The 26,639-nt window shown below is 40.0% G+C and overlaps 1 protein-coding gene across 2 annotated transcripts; it reads right to left on the minus strand.

Annotated features, from left to right (window-relative positions):
* On the minus strand, nucleotides 1-24,358 carry slc6a4 (solute carrier family 6 member 4). 2 transcript variants are annotated; one of them, XM_011482921.3, is made up of 14 exons: nucleotides 24,146-24,358; nucleotides 11,883-12,570; nucleotides 9,411-9,545; nucleotides 8,816-9,038; nucleotides 7,191-7,329; nucleotides 6,500-6,634; nucleotides 6,283-6,386; nucleotides 6,004-6,131; nucleotides 5,544-5,656; nucleotides 4,443-4,574; nucleotides 3,991-4,090; nucleotides 3,685-3,785; nucleotides 3,408-3,575; nucleotides 1-2,113 (listed from the first exon to the last, which is right to left on the minus strand). In XM_011482921.3, the coding sequence occupies exons 2-14, from the start codon at nucleotides 12,343-12,345 to the stop codon at nucleotides 2,039-2,041; spliced, it is 2,016 nt and encodes a 671-aa protein (XP_011481223.1). In that variant the 5' UTR covers nucleotides 12,346-12,570; nucleotides 24,146-24,358; the 3' UTR covers nucleotides 1-2,038. The 2 variants fall into 2 exon arrangements, with proteins under 2 accessions (XP_011481223.1, XP_004075963.2); XM_004075915.4 differs by lacking the exon at nucleotides 24,146-24,358 and adding an exon at nucleotides 14,316-14,633.
* Nucleotides 24,359-26,639: the final 2,281 nt, after the last annotated feature.

Here is a 26,639-nt window from a genome sequence, read left to right on the forward strand (position 1 = left end):
TAATGTTTATATATCTTTATTTTTTCCCCATATATTTATATATCTTTATTCTATACAGAAGGTTCTTAGTACAGCCTTTTATTGACATACATCAATCTTACATAAGCTTGAGAGGTATGAGAGAGAAAGAGGCAAGAGGGAGTTTTTTTCATTAGATAGTTTGGCATTTAACAGGACAACTGGAGATCACATCACCGACACACACGCGCACACATACACACACATGAAGATCACTGTACACACACCCACACACATCACACAACAGGGCCCCCACAGCACACATTCATGAAGGGAGGAGACAGGTATTCACATGATTACATCAATACCAGGCTGATCAGTGAATACACTTGAGGATGTACAGTGCTTGCCATAATTCAAATCCCGCTTTAGGAAACACACACACTCTCATACACACATAGGCACACATATTTGGTTTAAAACAAAAGATTTTTTTTCTAATTAGCTCTGATCCATATTTGGATCCAGTTACTGAAGAACAAGGTGTGCTTAGGACCGTCACCACGCTGACAGACTTCCTGCACAGCTGCATTCCAAAATAAATACATATATCTCATATTGCAGGTATAGAACGAATTCATGTGCATTTTCCTTCTTTTTGTTATTAAGTTTCCTCCTTCCTTTTACTCTCTCACACACACACACACACACACACATCCATATCACCACCAGACAGGGCTTCACAGTGTGGGGACCTTGTTACAAATCTGCCGTTCCTCCAAGAAGTCACCAGATGAGGACAGACTCACAGTCAACAGCGCACCACAACAGCTGTACTATCGAAAAGGTTTCAGAGACAGGAACAGAGCAGATCTGGTATTTGGCTTCAGTAACAGAGAAAATATACCTGAATCTGGCTACATATGCATAACTCATTAGTGTAATATGAAAACACAGCATCAACCAAGGAGGGGAGAGGGATTATCTGGCCTTTTAAATGCTTCATGTAACTTTATAGAAATATGCATGACATGGTTTCTAAATGACTTTGTTTAAAGGATTTATTTGAATGGACGAAAATAGTTCAAACAACTCAAGCTACGTTCCCACCTCCCCTCAAGCAACCACTTCCAGTGAAGAGAATAAGTAAACAGGCGTAAATGTAAGTTTTGGGCTTTAACACTTAAAGCTCATGCTGCCACTACACATTGAAAGTTAAACCAGGTCGACTTTGACCAATCAGGGACTTAGATTGGGTAGCTATGTATGGATTGCTTCCCTTTTAGTTCACGGAGGTGCCAACCATTTGAAAACTGATCAGGGAGGAGACGTTAATAATTGCGGTTTATGTCCGGCTGGAAATCTTTGACATCAAATCTTTCATATATCAGAAGAGAAGTGTCAAAGGAAAAAAACCTGGAGCAAGATTAACAAGATTTTCACCGCTTTGACATTTTCACCAAGACCCTTTCAACTGTAGATGACGGACATGCGCTACTAAACAGTAGCAAAAAAGAGAAGAAGAATCTCTTTCCCACTTGTCCAGTGAGAACACCATGTGCTTAACACATGTTCAAGAATGTGTGTTTAGCATGTTCTTGAATATACGTCACATGCTTGGTGTGTCTGGGGCTTGAGAAGTAACCCTAACCTCCTGACTTACAGCAATATTAATTTATCTTCTATTGAGGGCATTTCTGAACCTGGCTATCTCCCAACCCCTGCATCCTACTGATTTAGGTAATTTTGGAATCTACAGAGAACTTTTGGGGCTTGAATGTGAAGGGGATGGGGCTCTGGGAATTGTAGTTTTTGGTGAAATAAAAAAAATTGACTGGACTTTTTCTTTCTCTGGTAGTTGGAAGGGAAAATGACAAAAATTTCCCCAAGATGAAGCAGACAAACTGCTGTAGCATCACTCAACCAAAATAACAGTCTTAGGGTGGAGAGAAACAGCTAAAGTATGAAAAGAGGCAAAGATGGTGAAAGGTAGCCCCCTTGTCCTGTAATTTTGCAGTTTATCCAGAAGAGGGGGCCTCAGACAGGGGGAGAGGCGCCTCCCGGTGCTCTGCCCGTTTGGTCAGATTGCGTTGGTCACGATGTAGTCTCTGTGGTTTTCACTGCTGGGCTCCGGGGTGATGCTTTTTAAGAGGCGCTAGTGAAAAGAGAGAACAAAGAGAGAGGCTTAATATACCAAATTATACAACCAAATGAAATTTAGGATAAAGAGTTGGTTATCCGTGCTTTTTGAGGATTCGATTATTGAGGTTTACACACTTTAGGCCTTAATCACATGCATGTGGGTTAAATGTATTGTGAAGGATTCGTGAGGCTAATTTACCTTTACCATTTATGGTAAATGGTGTACACTTACAGTATATAATATTTTACTACCTTCTTTAAAGAACCAAAGTGCTTTACCATCACAGTTCCATTCACACACTGATGGTGGCCCCACTGCTGAACACTGGCACCAACCAATAATTACCAAGCACAATGTTGACTTCAGTGTATTACCCAAGGATACTTTGACAAATAGGCAGGTGAGGCAGGAACTGAATCTACTATCTTCTGATTAGAGGCCGACCGCTTTACCTCTGCCCCACAGCTACTCCGTGGTGTAGATGTACATCAGAAAGTACGGGTGATACAGTCGAACAGTGTCCTTACATCATACTCAGTCGTTAGTAAGGTGCAAGTACTGGGTCCTTACTGACAGCCACAATTGCTGCATGCATGGGATGTGCTTGTGATACTGCAGCAATTGGGGCCACTGGGTGCTGAGCACAGAGACATGGACCAAAGATAGAGCCAAGACCCAAAGGACCCAGGAGCTGCCCACCACCAAGCTGCAGTCTCGTCACCAAAGGCCAGAGCAGCCCAAGCAGCTGAGTGGTCAACGACCTTAATATTACATAAAACCTTAAGGTTTCCACATTTTTCACCTGCAATCATCCTGTTTCCACTTGTAAGGGCAATTGTGACCAAGTCACTGACCCACAGTTTCTTTCATGTGTTCACAAAAACAATAAGGTGGTTTGATTTCCTCATGCCTTCTCTCATCCCTCACCCAAGCTGGGACACATACTAATCTTATCTGATGGGTCTTGTGGAGTGAAAACTTGGAGTCTGAGCTGATGGTGGCAGAGCTAAAACTTTCTCCTGATCTGGTTACACAGCAGTGGGTGCATGCATGGGAGACTGTGGATGACTGCTTGAGTGATCAGTTTGTTGTTTGAGGGATTCCTCTTCTGGGCTAATCCTCTGTTTTCTCCTTTGATCATGATCCGTAGTCATGAGTTTGCAGGAGACAGTGGGCAGCTGACGATGTATGGACGGTGATGACAGGCGTCTTGCTTGCTGGACACTCGTCAGTTGGGGAACAAAGAATGAGAGGATGGGAGGAGACTAACAATAGAAGGGATGGTTAAAAACATAGAAGTCTGCACCTGTTTGAAGGTGCCCTTTGCGTTCAGCAAGTAGTAAACCATATAAGACGGCACGCAGATGAAGGAAGACACCCCAATGCAGTAGCCCAACACAGTTGTCCACGGTGGGTATGTGTAGTTGAACAACTTGACCTCTGGAGGAAAAGCCAGGAAGCTGATGATGATGAACTAAGAAGAAAAAGAGCAGATAAGTAGGAGATGTCAAAAGAAAAATAAGATTAGAGAAACTGCTGCTTCTGAATCTGACAAATGTGTAGATCCCAAACAGGACACCGACCAGAAGGAAGCAGGGGCAGATGGCTACCCAGCAGACTCGCCAGAAACACCCCGGGTAGAAACCAAGCATGACCTGGATGTCGTTACAGAAGCGGCTGGTGCCTTGAACACACACAGACACAAACCCCTGCCAACTTAATGATCCAGAGAACATCTTTACCTCGCTTGATCCATTTTTCGGCCTCGTGATTAAACGGACACAGAAACGAACCGCTCCCGCGCCCGCCCTTTAGCCAGGATTATCACATTATGCCGACTCCCAAAATAGGCACAGATTCCCACCACCCTCTTCATCATCATTACTCACCGTAAAACCAGGAAACGGCGATGACCTCTAGCAGCACCACGGTGATGACCGCGGGCCCTGTGGCATACTCTTCAAACAGCTTCACCACAAACGCTCCTCCCTGAGACATAAAACAGACCCGCAAATGGAGTTTTCCCTGACAAGCTGTTTATGAATTACGTTTATGCAACCGGCCTTGAGCGCTGAATGACCTATAGTGCAGCACACATCCACCTCACTCACCGCTTTTCTGGAGTTTATGATGAAGAGAAATGATGCAGTGATGCTATATTTCACATTTTTATGAGGACTTTTTGGAATTATGAGTGAATTCTTCAGACGTTTTGTAGAAAAAAGCATCTTTGGACAACTTAGGATATTTTAAAACCTCTCAAGCTGTAAAAACGGACACGGCAACTGTAACTTAAGTCCAATAATGCCAACTTTGTAAAGAAGAAAATCTCATAACTTACATATGTGAGCGTAGACAGGGCTCCCAGGTAGCAGACGCACACAAGCCCAAAGACAAACCACTCTCGCCTCTTAGCAAGCAGACGCGGAAACTCGTCCAGCATCGCTGTGATCACCCCTTCCAAACCAGCAAACTGGACAAAAACCACACAGAGAGTGAAGATGAACTACAGAGGATGTAGGGCGGAGACAAAAGGTAAATAAAGATGAAAAAATATGAACAAAACTAAAACATTAAAGCAGCTTCAAAGACCCACTCCAATGGAAATGTTTTTTTCTGTGTTTTTAACATGTTCTAAGAATTTTTTTATTTCTTATTCCTCATTTCCAAGGGGGCTGCATTTTTTTTGAGCACCAGTAATGTTAGGTTGGAGAACTTGTAGACAGAGAACTCTCAGCAATAGAGGGGGAAAGAGGGGCGGAGTTTCTTTGCGCCAAAAGTCCCACCCACAACTCAGAGGTGAATTTCTAATGAACTACTGGTGAATAGGATATTTGATTTAGTTAAAAACGACATAATCATGATAAACTCAATAGCCCCCATTGATGCAAGTTGGCATTAAACCACATTGGCTGCAAAATTACCTTAATTTGGCATCAACATGAAGGCAAAGACATAAGTGATTTTATTTTTTTCATAGCTGGAAATGAATTCAGGAATCAAAAAGTAAAAAAAAAGACCACTGAAAACAGAGAGGGACTTAAGGCCTCCTGTCAACATACACCCCTTTGGTCAGTCAGAAGGAAATGGTAAGCAAGTCCAAATTCAAATACACCTTCACGTTTCACAGTAATATCCTCAGCCATAAAGTCGAGGCAGATAACAGCCTCAATGCTGATCCCAAGATGATATCCCTGAATGACAAAAGCAGCGGCGTCTCCAGCTCGCTGCCTGATAACTGATAACTTACTGAGACCGCACACAGGAGGGGAATCACAAACTCCCACAACATTGTTTTTATCTGCTTGTATTCAGAAAGGCAAGGCCGAGAAATATCAGACAAACATCTCGATGTAAAATATGAGAGAGCAAATACAAGGATGACGGGGCAAAAGCTGTTTTTTTTTCCTTTGGTCTGTCAGAGTGCAGTCGGCCTACTAACCGTGCTGTCCAGACCCAACATTATGATCATGAGGAAGAAGATGATGGCGAAGAACGTGGCGGCAGGCATGTTCGCGATGGCTTCTGCATAAATGATGAACAACAGACTGGGGCCTGGATGGATGAAAAATAGTTATAACACAAAAAGATACAGAATTTATCATTAAAAATTGAAAAGACGCCAAAAAGGTTTTTTTTATAGAGCCTAAAGCAAAAGATCTTTAAACATCTAAACAAAGAAATCTTTTGTTGTTTTGAGATAGCAAACAAGCATATTTAGTTTAATTTAACTTTATGTCATGTTTCTGCTTTTTCAGTATTGGTTTTACCACAAATATTAAAAATTTTAGATCCTGTTCCATTCTTCTTTAATGTGTGTGACACTAAATGAAAATCAGACTTTTTTTTTCTGAATTAATGAACATGAGCACAGCAAACTGAGATCCAGACAGGCACAGTACCTGCATCCTTGGCCACAACATCAACGTTCTGCTGCCGCATTTCTGCCATGTATCCCAGAACTGTGAAGATGACGAAGCCTGACAGAAAGCTGGTCAGGCAATTCACCGAGCTAGTGACCAGTGCATCCCTGAGAGGAATAAAAAATAAAGGTTTGAGGAGGAAGGCCACGAAGATTTTCACCATGAACTTCTTTTGTGCTCCCAGGATGAAACTGGCAGAATAGCAGGCGGATGGATATGTGTGTGAAGTACGTCCTGGTCCATCAGCCCTGCTCTTACTTGTAGCAGTTGTTGTGAAATGGATTGTAGCTGGCGAAGGCGAGAAGCACGCCGAAGCCCGGACCCAGGGAGAAAAAGATCTGAGCGGCTGCGTCTATCCACACCTGTGAGGGCGTGAAAGCAGCCAACACTGATTAATAGTGAGGCTCGGGAGAAGTCAGGATTTGCAAAGGAAAAAGAGGAAGATGACTGAGAATGCGAGAGATAATGGGCTCACTGTGGTGCTGAGTAGTTTCTGCCAGTCTGGCTTGAGATAGAAGACCACGCCTCTCCAGGCCCCAGGTAGAGTGGCCCCTCGAATGAGCAGAATCAGGAGAACCAGATATGGAAACGTGGCTGTCACCCATACCACCTAGTAGGAAATAAAGAAAATGTTGACATTTTTTAAACTTCCTTTTTAGCTTTAGCTGCACAAGAAGCTCAATTGTAGACCTTCTCAATCAGATTTAAAGACCCACTCTGATAAAAATTGTGTTTTTGGTGTTTTTAACATGTTCTTGTAATATTTATTTTCTTCATGGTGGAAGACAGAATATTAATCACAAACTGTGTTTTTCTAAGTATTTCTTTATTTGAGTTGCTGTGAATCAGAAGCAGATAAAAACATGCAGTTTAAAAAGATCGTATTTGTGACATAGAAAATACACTGGGCGGGCCACAGCCTGGGGGAATGGGGAGGGGCTGGTCTGTACCAACGATCCCGCCCACAACTCGGAGATTAATTTCTAATGAAACGCTATGCAGAAACTTTGTTCTAGAAAACGACACAGGTTTTTAAATTTTGGCTAAAAACAGCCAATCATAACCAAAAGATCATTGGGATATGTTTACAATAGATTCTAAGATGATCAGAGGGAGTGTTTAACATGCATCATCTGCATTGGCCTTGCAGGGGCCCCGTTAGTTACCTTTCCAGACGTCTTGACCCCTTTCCAGATACTGAAATAAACAATGGTGAAGATGAAGAGCAGACAGAGAGCCAGTTGCCAGCTGACAGAGCCCAGCTGGTGCAGACCTGATGAGAGGTGGACCTGCAACACCTGGCGACTGCAAAAGTACCCAATGAGAGCCAGATTTGGAGCGAGAGGACGGTTTTGGGGGGCAGACATGCAGATATAAACACAGGATTATGAGTGCATCGGTAATATGACCATACAAAGAAGGTTAGAGAAAATGCTGGGGAGAAGGTAGGCTTGAGAAATGGGCTGCTTAAACTTTAACCCTAACCATCTATATCGTATTTGATAAGCATTTCTAAAACCCCTATGTCATTAGCATGATTAAAGTGTTCTTAAAAACTTAAATTGAACCTGGTCCATGGTTTTTGCCCTGTAGTACTCCACTAGGGGCAGTAAAAGGGCTTTTCCTCCGGATCTCAAAATGGTTGTTTCCATAAAATCTCAAAAATACTTTGCAGGAAAAGTTTAACTTAATTTTTTTTAACTTTATGCCATGGAGAGAACGACTCATCTATTGCTAGTCCCTTTTTTAAAAATAACTACTTGCTGGATTGGAATAATGCAAAAAAAAAGTTGATAATTTATTGTTTATAAACAGTTGCACCATGTTAAAAATGTGCGGCTCAAATTTGAGACAGGGGGTAAATAAAGGGCATTTTTCCTAAACATTCATGTCAGAATTTTGGGATTTTAATCTAACGTTGCTGTAAACAAACTTACCAATTCACCCAAAGAATCAAAATTGATACTATCTATATGAAAAATGATATTGCAAAGCATTTGCCACAAAGGGTGTAAAAACATCTTTAAAAAATGGATTTTTTGTTAATTTCTTTATATAGGCCGCTTTCCATTATTCTTTATTCCTGAAATTAGTTTAATGTATCTGTGTGATTATTTGTTGCATTGTCTACAATTAATGCCTGAAATAAACAATCAAATCAAATCAAGATTAAAGGGTTTGAAACCGTATAAAAAAGGACCCAATCTATTAACTCCATTTAAAACGAGAACCTGGAATGAAACAAATTTTAGGAAGGTCAATGGAAAAAAGCAGCAATTAAAGTTCATTTGAGTACAAGTCAAGGTAAAGTACAGGAAAGAACACAGCGTCTTGGCAATCAACCCCCACAGAAAAAAAGCAAGGGAAATAAGTCTGAAGTGAACTGCAAGGCTGATTTTGGGTCACGGGTTCAGCACACGGACCTTGAGTGATAAAGCAGCGTCGTGATTTATGCTGAAAACAGGAAATTCTGGCGCCAGGCTGAGTTGTGGAATTTGTTACTTTTAAACTTGCATAATGGAAACTCCGGCGTGGATAAAACCTAAATCTGCCTCTCTGAAAAAGCTCAGAGCGGTGTAATGAGCAGCTGTTGAGGCTCATTAGAGCTGCCCCAAAAAGGGAGTGACACAAAAATTGTTTTGAGACAAAACAGAAAAGTGCTTGGTGCGAAGGCTTTACAAACCCGCTGTAAGCCTTCAGATTACTGAAAAAGAAAGGGGTGCTGGGAAGCATCGGCCCCTGGGGTCTGTCCCCCCCCCTACTCTTCCACATCCAACTTACATGCACTTACGTATAGAACTCCTCGGCGGGGGACGTGGATAAGTTGGACCAAGTCACGTTTTGGTCAGAGGACAGGTAGCGGTAGCAGTTGACTGTGTTCCAGCTGTTGGTGCAGGTGGTCCAGGGCAGGGTGGGCCGAAAAGATGACAGCAGGTAATAGAGGGCCCACGCCATGATGGTGTTGTAATAGAAGGCAATGTAGAGCGCTATGATGCAGATGGCAAAGCCAATTCCTGCAAGAATTAGGCAGATTCATCTGATTAGCTTAGTAAGAAGATCTATTTTTTCTTTCTGAAACATATGACAGCAGTCAGTCATGAACGGGCTAATTGGGGGTCTTCATTCAAGCCTCTGTTGATTAGATGGGTGACATTTCCAAGCAACACATTATAAATGTTCTGAGCTTCTGGCATTTGCCATGGAAATGTGAAGATTTACATAACAGAGACTCAGAACATCTAACAACACGTCCACACACTCCGCATCCACATTTCAGAGGCCACAAAGGTCAAGTGAGCTGTCTTAAACTCAAATGGTCCACCATGTCCCGGTCCCGCTTGGTTTCCACCCTTTTGGTCCCTCAGCAGTTCTGCCCCCTCCGTTACCTTTGAAGATGGGGCAGATGTGCTTCCAGATGGAGATGCAGCCGCTGCGATGGAACTGCCCCAGAGCCAGCTCCATGTAGAAGAGAGGCACACCTCCGAACACCGCCATCAACAGGTAGGGTAGCAGAAAAGCACCTGCGGAAAAAACGAGGGGGAGGCGTTCAGGACAAGGGGAACAAGTGAAGATGGAAAAAAAGGGTTGAGCAGAAAACAGACAATTACACGGACATATGGATTGATTTTTTAGTCCTCTTTGCAGCAATATACATCAATCAGAGCAGTAGCCAAAAGTGTATTCAAGTAAGGCTAGTGCTACTTCAAAATAAAAATAAAATAAGTAATCATCCATAAAAAACATTAAAAAATTAAAAACTATTCAAGTAATGAGCAACAGTAAAAATATATATATAATTTGGGATCTAAATAAATAAAAAAACCTTATGATGTTTTAAATTCCGTTATTTTTTTTTGTAAATAATGAAATTTAATTCAAATAGGACACATTATATTTTAAACAGTATTTTTTTTTTGGTCACAAGAAGACATCAACGACCTATTAAGGATGCAAATTACTCACAATGTTGATTTAATGAAACACTATATCTGATGTTAAAACCTCTTTTTTCTGATTTGAAGATCCAACACAAAGTTTTTGTGTTATTAAATTTATAACAGAGAATGAAATAAGTGTTCATTTACCCCTAACATGTCACTGCTGCTTTAAAAAGATAGCAAACATCCAGTTTTTCTTGTCTCTTGGACTTTGAAAACCTCAATGAAGGTGTGCTAGCATGTTCAATTCTTCATTTCTGAACAAAAGTGGGGAAAATGATTGACAGGTATCTTCATACTGGTTGATTTCACTGATTATATTTTACCTAATTATTCTGATTAGATTGTGCTTAAAATAAATGTAAAATAAATACATAAAAAGAAAAATGCAGTCGATGTACATAAGGGGAGTAAAAGTTTCTGTTTTTTTATTACTAATCTACGTAACTGAGTGTAAAAAATGTCGATGCTGTAAACTACTTTAAGGAGTACAATTCATTCAAAAACTTACCCGAGAAGTGCAAAAAAGGGCATTAAAAGACCTGAATGAACTTTCCTCAGATTCATATCACAACACATTTTATGTTATGCTAAATTATACCTAAATCAATTTAAAAGATCTAGTTTTGTTTATCAGGATTACAGAGTTTAAAGGTTGAACTCTGAAGAAACAGGATGCATACGGATCTTTGCAGCGTAAGAAGCAAAAGTTTGATAACAAATCTCGCTCTTTCTTCCTCTCCATCTGATTATAGACTGACTGGGCGTGCACGCTTGCGTTGGTGTGTGACCGGCGTGGCGTGCGCACGCTTGCTTGTGCCTCTTTGTGACATGAAAGCAAAGATAAGGGTTGATTGAGCAGCTGCCTGGGAGACAGGTTATTAAGCATGGGAAGAAAAGGGACTAAAGGAGCTCTCATAAAACCCACAATTAATACTGTTGCCTCTATCGAGTGCCTCCCAGTCTCCATCTCCAGCTCGCTCTGTGAGCCCGCACAGAGAACACAGGAAATTGCAAAGGTTTTATTATTGCAAATTCAATAAAAACGGGGGGCCCTGCTTGCTGCTAGATGAAGATCGTGTGGCATCAGAGCAGGAGAGGTCACACGAGCTTTGTGGATCTTTATGGATGTTTAGGAGGTTTGTGGAAGTGACTTTTCCCTCAACGTTGTGGCAACTTTCTTGTTCTGACCCAGGGGGTGTCCAAACATTTTTCAAAGAGGGCCAGATTTGGTGAGGTGGGCCCACCATCTTAACTAACATTAAATGCACAACAATTAGCAATGGGAAACTTTTTATGTCTTTATAGAATAGAAATTTTCAATGCATTTTTACCAGAATTACTGTGAATTTCACATTTAAAGACTTTCACATTTAAAGACTATAAATAAAAGAAAGAAAAAGTTTGTCTGGAAAAAACGCATTTGTCAACATTAAATCTTGGTTCATGTGAAATGTTACACATTTGTTCACGATTAAACTAAATTGAAATCATGTGAACAGCAAATTAACACAAAAAATGATCTCATTTTGATCACAGAAACAAAGAAACCGGTTCCTCTCAGTTGGCCCTTAAGACTTCTAAGATCTAGGAGCCATAGGTTGTTGCCCCAAAGGCTGACAACGGCTCATTGCCTAATTTAGCCAATCACAAGCAAGAAATCCTAGTTCTTAGAAAGTGCTGAAGGCCACATATTACTGATTTCGTAACAACAACAAATTTAAAGGCAGGCCGCATTTGGCCAGTGGACATGTCTGTTTTAACCTATCTGCACAGACAAGGAACAACCTTTATTTATCTCCACTAAGAAATGAATCAAACCGAACGTTTGGTTTTCTGTGCATCGAGTTGCATAATTCACGCCATCTGTAATCAGTGAAATCCTTTCTGCCCTCTTTCAAAGGCACGCCGCCTCCTCACCTCCTCCGTTTTGGTAGCAGATGTATGGGAAGCGCCAGACGTTTCCCAGGTCCACGGCGTAGCCGATCACTGACAGCAGGAAGTCCATCTTCTTGCTCCAGGTCTCCCTGGGCCTGTCCAGGCTGGTTTGCTGGACCACCAGAGTTCTTAGGCCCCCGAATGGCGCTGAGGCCCCGGTGTCCCCTCCGGAGGCGGGGGGCATGCCCACAGCCCCCACCGCAGTGCCCAGCGCCTCTCTGGGACTCTGAGGGGTGGATGTTGTGAAGCCGTTCGACACCTGCTGACCTGAGCCGGAGGTCACGCTCTTGGGTCCTCTGTCTGCAAGGCCATCAACTAAGGGCAGGTTGGCGTTTTCATGCGGCTCCTCCTCCTGGGCCTCCGGCTGCTTGCTCCCTTTGTCCTCCTCGTACTCCTGCTTGTCCTTGGTCTGCATGCTTGTCATCATGGTATCTTTGGACTCCATCAGGGCTCAAGGTGTGTCGATGTGAGTGAGGTGGTTAGGGGTGAAGACAGGGTCTCAGTGTAGATGCAGGGAATTTGGAGCTGCTGTCTGATGTGGTGCCCATGAGGGGATCAGTGAGACTGGGAGACTAAGGGTAGGGAGCGGCGACCATGTGGGGCGACGCTGCAAAAGGCCAGGTTTGTCCGTTTTGGACAGGTGAAGGAGAGAGCAAAAGGCAGAGCAGATCTGAAAAACAAAGAAAAACGAAGAGAGCGTGTCAGAGGGAAGGAGGAAAGGGAAAGCAGCAAAAATCTTCATTTTGCAGCACAATAAATAAAAAAGACCCTTTGCATTGGGGCGAACGGTGACACAAAACCAAAAGATTAAAAAATCTATCCTCACTATTTAGAGTTTAATATTTTATTATTGGAGCTTTTACGGATCAGGAGTTCATAAATCATGAAAAAATTGCCATTTTCCACCTGCTTATTATAGTATCTAACACTAAAATTATTGGAAATTAGGGAGAGTAATTGGGCCATGTTTCTATTATTTTTTTTTACTGATGTACCTTTTTTTATCGTTTTTAGTTCACTCTACCAGTTTGAACATTTTCTGAAGCGCCTCATAAGAGCATCTTTCAAAAAAACAGGAAGCTAAATAAGAAAAAAGTCAGATAAGTGAAGCATGGGGGCAGATGTGGAGCTGTCTGTCATAACAATGCCACAGTTTTCCATCAAAATAAAAGCATTTTGTTTTTAGTTTTACTCGTTTAACTTTATATATATATATATATATATATATATATATATATATATATATATATATATATATATATATAATTTGTTATATGAAATGTGTCAAAATGTGTTAAAAAGTTTCAAGATCATGCATGACACGTTCAGTTCAAGTATCATGTTTCTTGTGGTATATGCATATGTTGTATTTTTCTAATAAGTAAACCAAAAATGGAGATTAAAAACACGGTTTTCTCTGAGCTGTAATTAAACATCCTGACTTCTGTCACATGAACTCAGGCTAAAAATCTGTTTAAACACGGATCGCATTGTTTGCAGTGTCGGCTCAATTAGTGACAGAGGCCAGGCTGTAGGAAGACTCAATTTACAAGGAATTCCATCACTTAATAAAAAGCCCAGTGTCCAGCTGCTTTTACACAACGTGACTTTCTGTCCAAACTGGTCTCTGACTCGCTCACACTCAGGAGCCTGAGTAGCCGGTGGTTTATCTGCGCACCAAAGGAAAAGCCAGTCCTCTGCTTGCTTTACATCCACACAGCACTCCAGCTCGTTTCAAACTCTATCTAGTTCTCTCAGAATGTCCGTCACTTTGGTATTTGAAGATGTCAGAAATGTTTTTTGTTTTTTTTCTAGAGAGAAGTGCAAAGACACTAATAATTTGTTTTAAATTCTTAAACAAAGTCTTTGTGTTGCCAATAAGAAACAAGTCAAACATTATTTTCCCATTCGCAGATTTTTTTTTAAATAAGAAAAAAAAACTGCTAATGGGATAAAAATGGTCTTATCAAGAATTAAAGGGGAAATAATAGTCACTAAGACATGTTCTCTCAAACTTTAAAATGCAGTTGAAACACTTTCTTAATGAGATGTTTTTGGGAAACAGAAAATACAACAAATTTTCTTCACTTTTTAAGGATTCAGTTTTTGCAGTACTTTCATAGTTTAGTAACAATAAATCAACTTTATGGAATAAAACTAGTTTTAAAAAATAAAAAGTACAAATCTGTTCAAGTTAAAAAACTCCTTACACAAACATGTGCAAAGAGTGTATAAACTATATGAGAATTTGTCTAAAATAGATGTTATCTTTCCATTTGAAGACTTAGATATTAATAAACAAGGAAACCATGTAAGAAAATGCTACATAAAACAAAAAACTAACTTCGTCAAATCTCGATAAAGACTTAAATATATTGCAAAATGATTTGATCCTGGCTCACACGCATGCTTTACCTGGAGGTGGTCAAAGGAGACAAGAAGAACTTGAAGCAACTTCTTCACTCTGAACCTAAAGAATCCTGAGGTACGGCAAAAAACTTGCCGGGAAAGAGCGTAAAGCAGCACATCAGGATCTCCCGTTTGCCCATTGAGCTCTCAGAACTCCCTCATTTCTCTATTTCTCTCACTCCCTTGTTGTCCCTCTCTCTCTGACTTACAACGCACACACACTGACACACATGCTGTGTTCGGAGGCTCACAGCCGTGCAGATGTATGCACAGATGGATGCATGGATGCATGCGCTCAGACACCAGACACTCGTGCAGGCACAGACCTGCACATTAGAGTGTCAGGTTTGTGTTGATGCAGTCATAACACAAGCAGAAAAAAAAAAAAAAAAAGAAGAAGAAGTTTATGGTTCTGATGTTCTGGCAGAGTTCACACAATGAAGAACGGGAAAATCCTTCCCTCAATAAGCCCTGTAGACGTGTGGAGTCCACTCCGCAGCGTTGAAGTTTTTACAAGCCTTCATTCCTCCTCCTTTTTCCTTTCTTCTCCTCACCTGTCACTCACTCCTTCCCTTTTCCTTTTTCTGCTCCACTTCAAATCCTTCATTCAGACTTTTCCTACAGAACGGCGGCTCCAGATGCTTTGGTTTTCTGGAGCCCATGTTTTTTGTGTTACATCTTCATTACCTCAGTCCAGCGCTGGACGTCAAAAAATCTCCAAACACCTACTTTCCTGGAAGTGCATGCTGCAAATATTTGACCAGATGACACGGGTGCTTGCAAAAAGCATTACAGATCCCTACAATCAACCCCCCCCCCTTTGCTCCAGATGCTTCGCCTTAATTTGGTTGATTCACTTGGCATGCTAAACCTGCAGAAAAGAAATGGATACCTCAGTTCCTGGGTCATCTTTCTCACCAAGTTCGGTGAAAGGGAGTAGGAGGACTGCTTGTTCACAGTATGGTACTCCTCCAGGTCATTACTACAGTATTATTTTTCCTACAGTTTAAAAAACAAAAAAACCATTTGGAAGATTGATCAAAATCAACGCTCCACTTCATAGAAACTTGAGGACCCTTGGCAGCTTGATGAAAGATTTTCACGTCAATCTGTATTTGTGCTACTATGTCTGATTAAAGTAAAAAAGTCCAAAAACTGTTTCTATTTTTGTAGAAATGGTCAAACTTTTGCACCAAAAAGTTAAAAAAAAAAAAAAACAACATCAAATATTAAGGGATTCTACAACCCTTCCTTATGAGCTCTCCACAAGGAAACTCACTGACTATTTTTGGGTGCGATGTGTGAGATGCCTTTCTAACATCAAACTCAGCGGCTCCTCCAAGTTCTTCAATTCTCAGCCATGATGAAGACCCCCCCCCCCTTCCCCCATCTCCCTAGAGGACCAAATCATAAATCTGAGGACTCGCAAGATGATTAATGAGAACAGAAAGAAATAAAGGTAAATTACTGTATAGTTATGTGTATTTTTTTTTTGGTTAAAAATGAATGATTTTTCCTCCCTGGGCCTCATTTCTTTAAATGAAACCAGCTGAAGTACTTTTTTCTTTTTTGGCATCTTTATAAGAGCAAAAGGAATTCTCAATCACGCTGAACTGCCACAACCGTTCTAATTATTGACATTGTGTCGCATATTTTTTTGGTTTGTTTAAGTTTTGATTTATTTATTTTTGACAAACCAAGGTTGGGTTTTCTTTTTTGCATGTGGAATCAAAAAAAAAAAATCCCCCAACCATCAAAAGCCGAAATTTCTGAGAAAAGGGATTAATTCAAAGGATAAAAGTTCCCAGGTTTTGGGGTTATGGACAGTGAGACGACTAGGTTTCTGAAGTGATAAAGTGATCCATTAAAGGTATAAGTCTTCCCTGCTAATGAACTGTACAGCAGCTCATCAATCTTTTTTCTGGGTTTAACACAAAAAAACGTCAAAGTTTCAGCTCTGCGTTGGCTTTTGTAGCTTTTCCAGAAACATGTAAGAATAATATGCTTGTCAAAGTCTACAAATGTTGGTCAGACGGTTCTCTTAAGAAACAAATAAATAATATACTTGTGAATTTATTAGAAATGAAGAGAAGAGGAGGGAGATTAAATCACCACTAACTAAATTTCTTCCTTCTCTTGTGCAATTTCCTCCTTCTTTCCACCTGAGAGTCCTAATGGAATGGAGCTACGATGAGCCAATAACCACCAATATATCAACCTGACAAACCTTTTCCTCTGTCAAATAAATAAAATCTACTATTTCTTTCATATTTGACATCTAGATGGTATTTCACCATAATTCATGATCTGACTCACTACTTTTTTAGTTCTAATGTTGATGACTAAGAAACCAACAAAGCCTTTTGGGTAATCTTTGTGTACTCTTTGAAACAATAGGTATTAGAACTTAGTGTTTTGTTGTACTAAGGCTTTTAAATACATTTTTAATTATGAAGAGCCATTTAAAGTCCCAACTCTGATCCTCTTTTGATCCATTTTCCAGTGGTCTTTTAACTATGATGATGCAATTTTTAGGCAAAATCCCAAAAAAACTGTCATTTTCTAAGACATAATTTCTGCAGAGCACCAGGAGTTTATTAGAAATTTACCTCTGAGTAGCGGAACTATTGGCACAGAGCAACCCCGCCCCCCTTCCTGTCACCCATAACTGAGAGCTCTCTTTTAACACGCGCTGATCCGACCTTACAGCCCCTCACACCTCCAACCTAACACTAGCGGAGCAACAAAAATGGCGAGCAATAACGGAGTTATCCAGCCATTCAGTTTTGATCGAGAATCCAGCAAAGACGAGGAAAACAAAGACGTACATGGAAATATTTGTCTGAGTGGATGGATCAGAGTAGAGCAGAACATAAAGCTTGTGGCCTGCCGATTTTAGCTTCTACGTCACAAATACAGTCATTTCCAGAGGGCATATCTTTATCTGCTCCTGATTTACAACAACTTGAATAAAGACATACTTCAAAATTAAATTTTAAGCTTAATATTCTTCATATATGCCCTTCATCATGAGAAAAATGCTACAAGAACATGTTAAAAAACCATGTTCATCATAGTGGATCTTTAAACTCAGCAAAAACACACAAAAAAATCTGTTCTGCATTTGCTCATGCACACTCAACACCATTTGGTTATAGATTGATAAAAATAAACAGTGGAGACAGAAGACGGAGATTCAGACATTTACTTCTCCGCTCAATATACCGCTGCACCATGTGGGCAAACAGTTTTAACCTGGCCAGAGGAACTCACAGTAATTTACAAGGAAACTACACCCAGAACAAAAACCAAAAAAACATTTTGGGTTTTGATTGTTCTAAATTAAAAGGGATGACTGATAAGCAGATGTGAGGAAACACTTTTGGTGGCAAAGAACACTCACAGCATTCTTTAGAACAAGAGCTTCATTTCTTTATACAAGCTGAGAAATGTGGGAGAACACGCATTTTCCTGTGAGATTATAACGCTTTTAGATTCTAGGGAGACTGCTATCAATCTGTGTTTATAGTCAGATTTTTCTATTTTCATTTCTATTTTTTTAAACCTGCCAGACCATTACATGTTCTGTTGTGTTTGCTTGCGCTTACATAAGAAAGTACAATTCAAATCAGTTACACAGCTTTGTGTAGCAATCTGCTGTTTAAACACAGTGCAGTCCAATATTCATTGTTCTGTCTTTTTCTTTTTGCCTTAGTAAATGAAATAAATAAAAAACACATTCATGTGAGTGTCTCTACACATGAGCACATTTGAGTTTCTGTAAATTGAACACATTGACATTGTCCGTATTTTTATAAAAATTTAATGTGTTAATAGCAAAAGTTACTATCCAAGCATTTCAGAAACTTAAAAAAAATCTAATCAGTTCTGGGATTTTCTTTACTAGTTTTTATTTTTGTAAAGTATTGAGTTGAATTATATTGATTCTAAATCACATTAATTCATAAAATGCCCCAAAATACAACCTTTTTTTTTAATAACATCTAAAAAACTAGGGTTATGTCTGCACTCCTACTCACTACGTAGTGCACTATGAAGTGAAGTGAAGTGAAGTGCGTTTTCATTTTGAAGTGCCCTCAGAATCTACAATTTCAAAATGCAAGTGACCTAGAAATTTCCCAGAAGTCTCTGCATCAGTGTTCCTTAGATTGTAAAATGTAGATCACAATGCATTGCATTTGGAAAGTTTTGTGAAATAAAATGTTATTTAATTCATTTTTTATGAACCATCCAAGTTTTCATTTTCAGAAAACAGTGGACTTATGGTTAGCCATCGTAAAAAATTCAGGTTTATTACGTTTTTACTTTGGGAAATCGATGACGTCACATTTAACAAACAAAAAAGTGGTGAGCATGGTGTCCGAATTGCTTTAAAAATCCAGGGCACTAGATAGTTTCTTAGTAAATAAGGAGTAGGGAGGTCATTTCAAAATAGCCTCTTGTTATGACCCCTAGGGGGTATTCTAGAAAGCAGGTTTTGTGAGTTACCACGGTAAGTTTGAGGCTAAGGAAGTTGAAGTTGATAACCTCAGCTTTCGGTTCCAGGAGGTATGTTTCAGGGTATGTCCAGTTGCAACTCATGCTCTGAACATATCCTGGTCTGGAGCAGGTTTAGTTGAAGGTCAGTTTGTTTTCAGAGAGGTGAAGCAGCATGGCATGTCCATTTGAAGATGATTTAGTGGATGAAGAAGCTCAGATAATACTTTTTCCACCATGAGAGGATGATAAGACCACGTATGGATGTTGGAGAGATAAACCTTTTTATATTGATATAACTTAATTATTTGCTTCAGTTAAGAGAAATTATTTTTTTGGTCAAGACAGCTTAAAAATAACACGTAGTTATCAGACAGTTATTTTACTTTCATTCAAAATAATTCAATTAAGTAGGGATTGTGGGATACCATTCCCTTTGCCTGTCTGGATGGTGTAGGTACCATAACCGTTTGACCTGGAACTTCCGTTCTGGGTCCTTGGACTAGTGCTGACGTCACATTATGTGATTGGCTGTCCGTTGGTCCGATTGACGTGTCAGACAGTGATTGGTCTGGACAAATTATGATACTACCATAGAAGAAGATATTATTAATTCTGTTGTAAACAAACAGAGCTCTGACAGACCGAGATTATCTTCTAAGCGTGCCTTTATTATTGTTTATCATTGTTGACAACAACGGGCTGCACGGTGGCGCAGTGGTTAGCGCTCTTGCCTCACAGCAAGAAGGCCCCGGTTCAAGTCCCGGCTGGGGGACATGATAAACTACATCAACGGGGGACCTTTCTGTGTGGAGTTTGCATGTTCTCCCCGTGCATGCGTGGGTTTTCTCCGGGATCTCCGGCTTCCTCCCACTGTCCAAAAACATGCTACATAGGTTAATTGGCAACTCTAAAATGTCCATAGGTGTGAGTGTGAGAGTGAATGGATGTGTGATTGAAGACATTCTACCCTGCGACAGACTGGCGACCAGTCCAGGGTATCCCTTGCCTACGCCCAAGTGGCCGGGATAGGCTCCGGCAACCCCGTGACCCCGAAAGGGAATAAACGGTCAAGAAGATGAATGAATGAATGAATTGTTGACAACATTGCTGACAACATTTTCAGCCACGGCTGAACTTAAACTGGAATAACAAGCGGATTGTGGCAAAATCTCTTTATAAAGATTACAAAGAATATTGTCAGACACAATTTATAAGGGAAAATAACTTTAGGTTACAAAAGGGAATGTGAAATGAAAATTTGTAGAGCCCGAGCAGATCTCGACGTAAGTAGTATGTCCAAGTGGGGTTACTGTAGTGTGACGTTACCTTCAGTCAAAAGGACCCCGAATGGAAGTTCCAGGCCGAACGGTTATGGTACCTACAACGGATTTGGGTTTAAGTGTGGGGTTTTGACCAAATGTGTTTAGTTGTTTAGCTGTTTTACTGTGTATTGTCTAGTTATTTGTCCTGTTATGTTTAATTCTTTCTGCACCATGAGTGAGAGGGAGGGAGAGGATGAGGAGTTCACTTAGCACCCATAGTACCACACAGTGTAATGTTACAGTTGGAGAAATGGAACATGACTTTATACTGCAAATCCATTTAGTTTCATTCACTCTATTGTTATAAAAATGAGAATATCTGCAGGCCCAAAATTATACATATGAGAGTTCAAGAAGTAATTAAATTAAGATGAAAAAACATTTAACTGAATTGGAGTAATCTGACATTTAATTAAATAAATATGTAAATTTGAGTTGTAAAAAAATATTGAGTTGGATAGACGTAAGAAATTAGGTTGAATGAATTCAACTCAATTATTTGTTACCAATTGAAGTAATTCATTTAAGGTGGATAAGTTATTTATATATATGCGTCACAATGAAAATGAAAATAAGATCAGAAACTCTTGCGTTTACTTTGTCTGTTTTTACTACAAGCAGAAACTCTTTTTTTTGATGATGCAGCCGTGTTACTTTTTTGATGGACGTATAATCTTCAGACGCCGTCATTAAAATCTCAGACTCCGTCTCACTGAAGTACAGCGCTTTCTTTTTTCTCTCCACGCGTTTCCATGGTGACTCCGGAAATCGGCGATTGAGAATGTCTTTATGTATTTGACGAGCACGAGCATTAACCCAGGGTTAGCAAGTCGAGCGTAATTACGCTAACTCATATTCGGTCTTTTGGAACCGACATACCCAGAGTAAGCAAGTTCAGGCAGATTTCAGCCAGAGTTCAGGATTAAAGTCAGGCTAGTTTAAACATGCTTCCTGGAATACCCCCTGGTCGTGTCTGCTTGTTGTGTGTGTGTGTGTGTGTGGGTGTGTGTGTGAGAGTTCTAGCTCCTGCAGAAGTCCAGGTTCTGCACAGCTGCTGACTCCGCCCCCTCTGCAGGGCTGATTGAGGCTGCTTCCAATCGTCTGGCTTGGAGGGAAGCTTTAAAAGCTCCCAGGGTTCTCTGCTCCAGTGGCGGCTGCATTCCTGAGTGGGAATTTACTTTCCAGCCTGCCCCTGCTGTTTGCCTGGCCTTAGCTTGAGAAAGCCTCTGGTTTCCCCCTTAGCTTAATTTTGGTTTTGTCCTTTTGTTACATTGTGGTCTTTTGTTTGCATTTAGAGTAATCTTGAGTTTTGCCTTCCTGTCATAATTGTTTAGCTAAAAAGCCTGAGAATTTAAGTTATTTTTTTATTTCACTTTTTGGTGTCTTGTTTGTTATTTTCCTTTAGTCCCCTTTGATTCTTTCACGTGTCACCGAATTAAGGGCTGTGTGGCCAACCTTAACCCCGCCCGGTTATCTTCATTTTCTTTATGTTGTTCGTTTCTCCCTCCTCTCTGAAGAGGGACATAACACCTCTTTTGATTATAATTGCTAAAAATTGCTGTTTATATTTCTTACATTTGGACTTTCAGGATTATTCATTTTCCTATAAAATACGATTTTGGAAGGATTTTCCTAATGTCTTGGTTGGGATCATTTGGATTATTTTGACATGTTTACGGACATAATGACTTTTATAACACTTTAAATACTACATATTGTGCTTATGTCAGGGAATTTAACAATCTGTGCTTAATTGTGACTGTGAGGATTTCTGGTTCTTGTCTTGTCTTTTTTTACTGTTTGTATTGTTGGGTTTTTGATTCAGTTTCTTCTAAAATGACGCTTTCTGTTCCTGCTCCTACCGTGATGTCAGAACCACAGTTGGTTTCAGTTTGTAATCATGTCAGCTGGGCTTTGTTTCCTCATTATCCTTCAGTGTTTGTAGTTCTGCTACCTTGCCTGTTTTTTACCTGTCCTGTCCCTCCTTGCTGCTGATTGTCTGACTCTGGTGTTTCTGTCTGATTAACTAAACACACCTGGTCCAGGTAAATCAGCTGGAAGGAGTCCAGAGAAACCAGGAAGGATAGTGTATCAGAAAGACCAGGGAATGGCAACCCCAAACGTCTGCATTGAAAGGCATCATAAAGAGTCGTATTAAAACAAAACAAGTAAATAATTCAACTTTGTTTAACCATGCTGACCCACTTAGGAAAGCCTTTCTTAATCATAATTGACCCGATCCGTTTAAAGACCAAGTTCAATGACGATTATGTTCGTATGATTATGTTCTTTTGTTAACATCCTCACGTGTTTAAATCCATGACAGGTGAAAGTTGACACATTGAAACACAGTAGATACACCAAAATCAACAATTCTAAAGAAGTTTTCATATAAAAGTATCTTTAAGGGCAGTTTCACACTTCCTCTTTGATCTACTCTCAATTAAAGACCCGCTCAGAGGAAAATCTTTTGTTTTTGGTGTTTTTGACATGTTTCGTGTTGCATTTTTCTAATGACAGTGGACATATATAAAGACAATTAAGTTTAAAATTCAGTTTCTAAGTATGGCTTTATTCAAACTGTTGTGAATCAGGAGCAGACAACAAAAACGCAGTTGGAAAAAGATCGTAGTTGTTTAGTGGAAAATACAATGGGCTCCTTGCTCCAAGCTCTCCTCAGCAACAGCGAGGGGAAGGGGGGCGGGGCTGCTCCGCACACCACGCAACACTCCCACCTACAACTCAGAGACAAATTTCTAATGAACTAATGCCACTCTACAGAAACTATGTCCTAGAAAACGACAGTTTTTTTGGTTTTTAATAAAAACAGCAAAATCACAATTAAAAGACTACTGGGAACACTTTGAAATCGGGAGGATAGAAGAGGGGGACTTGAATAAAAACGTGTGATTATCATGAAGCTGAGTCAGTTAAGAAGATCTCCTGTTGTGACTCTGTTCAAAGTCTATGGGGCAAAAGCTATAAGCCTCCTCCATAAACAACATAAAGTGAAACTAAAAACACAATATGTTTGAATCACATTAAAAGCTAAACGTGACCTGAGTGTTTCCAGTATGTGTGTAGCTGATATCGCTCAAACCTCTAAACCGTTTGCTGAAAAAGCTGCAAATGTTGAGAAACTGAGGGGAAAAAAAGTAAAATGAATTAGTAAATATCAGTAGATCTTGCTAAACCAGCTAACTTACTGCTAACACTAGGGCTTAGAGCTAAGTTAGCAACGAAAAACTTCAGAACTGCCAAAATTAGGTAAACGGAATTAAGAAGTTATACCACAATTTGAAATTTTGGATGTAAATATGTTAAAGGATAGATTATAAATGTAGCCAAGCAGTTGTTGTTGTAGAAGCTACACTTCTTACCCAAATAGAAGGCTGCAAATTTTACCAAAAGAGCCAGACTTCCCTAGGCAACGAACCCTGATTTCCCATGAGCCAGTCCTAAACACAGCCAACTGAGCCATCAAACTAAGGAATTGATTTATTTATATCAACACGGATTATTGTTAAATGTGTAAAAGCGACCTGGATGGTTTAAAAGTTAAATTGATTTTTACTCTTAGGTAATGTTTTATTTTGTTAGTTTTATATCTCATCAAACCCAGAAGCTTTTGGATTTATTATGTACGTAATCCTAACCATGTACGTATGTATCATTTTAAATCCAGTATTTCTGTATTATAACAATCATTTTTAAAATCTGCGAGTTGTGTTGACTTTTTTATGATTTCTTTTAAAGCCATAGAACTTTTCAAAGTCTTTTGTTTATTTTTAAGGCAAAAAAAGAAAAGAAAAACATCTAACATTTAATGGATTATGATGTTTGAATATTCATCTGAATAACAAAGTGGAGGACAGATGACAGAAACAAACTGCCTAACGTGCACGAAAACACAACCACCCAGGGCTTCTTAGTGGCCATAAACAAAGGTTTGCAGCTGGTAATAATGAACTTGGCAGCCCGATGATGATGATTTGTGGAAGTGTGAGGTCCTACCTTAATATTGTCAACAGAAGATCCTGCATTGTTCCTGGAGGTCATCCGGAGCCCAACATGCCTTCTTCAGCGCTGACTAAACCCAATCACACAAATCCCACATGCCCAGGCTTACAACAGGTCGTATTCTGCTTTGCCCGGCTTAAGACGCAAACACACATACTGAAGCCGGCATGCACCCGCTCACACACCCTCTCCACTAAACACTCACACTCTGAGCCCAACAGGATTCTTGCCCCTAATCCAGGACTCCTTCATGCATGGAGGCGCAGAGAACACAAACATGAGGATCACGTAAAGTTGTAAAATATTGAAAATCATCAACGCAATGGAGCACTAGGATTTTAGTTTTGGCAAAATGACAGGCCTGACTAACCCATTTACAGCCACCTGTGTTGTGCCATGCCAAATGGCACTATGCCAGGCCCAGTACAGTCAGTCTTGTGGGTTTTAATTTTGGTTTTGATTTGAAAGTAACAAGGGCTTGAAACGTGTAAACATTGAGGTAAATTATACTAAAGGTCCCCCCCCCCCCCACAACTCATGTCTTATAGTCCCAAAAGCCATTGGCTGGAAATGGTGAACGTCATCCCAATCATCATCACCTGAAACAGTAGGTTAATCCGCACTGCAGCACCCAAACACGAAGGCTCAGACAAACACCTTATAAGACAACGGCAAGGCAAAAATGAGAGCAGCCTCGCAAAGGCCGTGTGAAAACGGCCAGCTAGTTCTGACCGCCCGACTCACAGAGCCGCTGTGATAAGTCTCAGTTTTTGACGTCACGACTTGTAAGCCTGGGTGAAGCAGTTCAAAGGTTCACAGCCCTACTTTGTTCTGCTTCCCAATAATTAAAAAAACATTGACAAAAAGCCCTTCCAGGCAAAATGCAGTGACTGTTTACACTTTTACAACTGTGGACCTTTGCCGTTTACAGTTACACGGCAGAGCACACGCCCAGGACAGAAGGGTCACTTATCTTTGTGAGTTCAGATTAAACTTGGTGGCAAAATTGATTATGCAATCAACTCTGAACACTTAATATTTTTTGGACCCATTCATGGGATTTTACCAAGTTGATGAGATGCTTTGTGTGTTTCTGTCTAAAATGTTCAACAAGGCAGTATACTTCTTGTATTTTTGGAGCATAAGTCGTTTTTCTTTGCATAGTTTGATGTGCCCTGCCCTTTAACTTATGTATTATCAAAAACAAACAGGCCCCTGTGTTTGTTTTTTCCCCACTAACACCAAAAAGCGCTGAAGGTGTCTATATCAGTATTTGCTACTGACAGTAACGAAGAAGAAGAAGCGTCAGCCTCGGTGGAGTTGTTCAGAAGTGACACAGAAGCTGAAGATTTCAGAGCATTTAGTGATATAGAGTTTAGTTGACAAACAGGCATATTCCTTTTATGGTTATTTGAACGATTGTTCACATGTTGCGCTAGTATACTAGATATTTTTTTTATTTCCTTCTATGTTTCATGAAGCTAAATAGAGTCATGATGAAGTGTGCATATATTTGGTCAAATATTGGCTTTTATTCTGTTATAATGATTTGCCTTTCAAGTTGAAATGTCTGTTTTTGTTCCCATATTTTGTTAATTAAAATTCTCCAAAAAGTGTAACTTAAGCTCCAGTATGACTTGCATACGATTTTTTTCTTCTTTATTATGAATTTTTTGGCATCTGCTATTTTTACACTGAAGTGACTAATGGCTCAAAAATCAAGATTTTAAATATGCAAAGCTGTCACACAGCATTTACTTACTTAAATGCACCAGATTTTTTCATTTACCAGTTTTTGGACCAATTATTAATTTTATTTTACCATTTGAGCCCACGTCTAGCCTTTTTGTGAGTCTGGTGATCCTTGATGCACTGGCTCTTGCTTCAGTCCACTTCCTTTGATGCTCCCTGAAGTTCTAGAACAAATTTGGTTTTATAATCTTCTCAATGTAGCAGTTACATGTGTTGATGCGCTCCTTTTCCTAACACACTTTGTATCTCCACTCAATTTTTCATGAAAATGCTTGAACACAGCACTCTGTCAACAACCAGTTTGTATCAAAGGCCTGAGGCTTGACCTCCTTGAAGGCTGTTTCTGACTGTCTCCTGGACATCTGTCAAGTCGACACAATCCCCATGAAAGTGTAGCTTACTGACCCAGACTGAGAGGACATTTAAAGGCTTAGGAAATCTCTGTGGGTGTTGAAGTAAATTAGGTGATTAGTTTGTGACAACACGAGGTTCCAACATTTTGACTTGAGCTTTTGATAACATGTGAGCCATAATATTCAAAATGACACAAAACTTAAGTCCTGAAGTACTGTATATCAATCTGTGTGTAGTGATTCTTTACCAAACAGAAGTTTCACTTTTTTCATACTGACATAAAATAATTAGCTTTTTTTTTAATCATAGTCAATTTTTGGGGGATTGGTGAAAAAGTTATATGGTTAGTTTAGCAAAGTCCAATCTAGCCTTCCTATTCTTG

This window comes from Oryzias latipes, chromosome 13, assembly GCF_002234675.1.
Source record: "Oryzias latipes chromosome 13, ASM223467v1".
Taxonomy (NCBI): Eukaryota; Metazoa; Chordata; class Actinopteri; order Beloniformes; family Adrianichthyidae; genus Oryzias; species Oryzias latipes.

Bases quoted from the DNA above. Each gene is read 5' to 3' on its own strand.
- slc6a4 (XM_011482921.3), bottom strand. From the start codon at position 12,345: ATGGAGTCCAAAGATACCATGATGACAAGCATGCAGACCAAGGACAAG. The intron at 5,657-6,003 runs GTACTGTGCCTG...TCATCCATCCAG, and splicing joins TGTTGTGGCCAAGGATGCAG to GCCCCAGTCTGTTGTTCATC. The intron at 2,114-3,407 runs GTGCAGACTTCT...TCTTTTCACTAG, and splicing joins CAAAGGGCACCTTCAAACAG to CGCCTCTTAAAAAGCATCAC.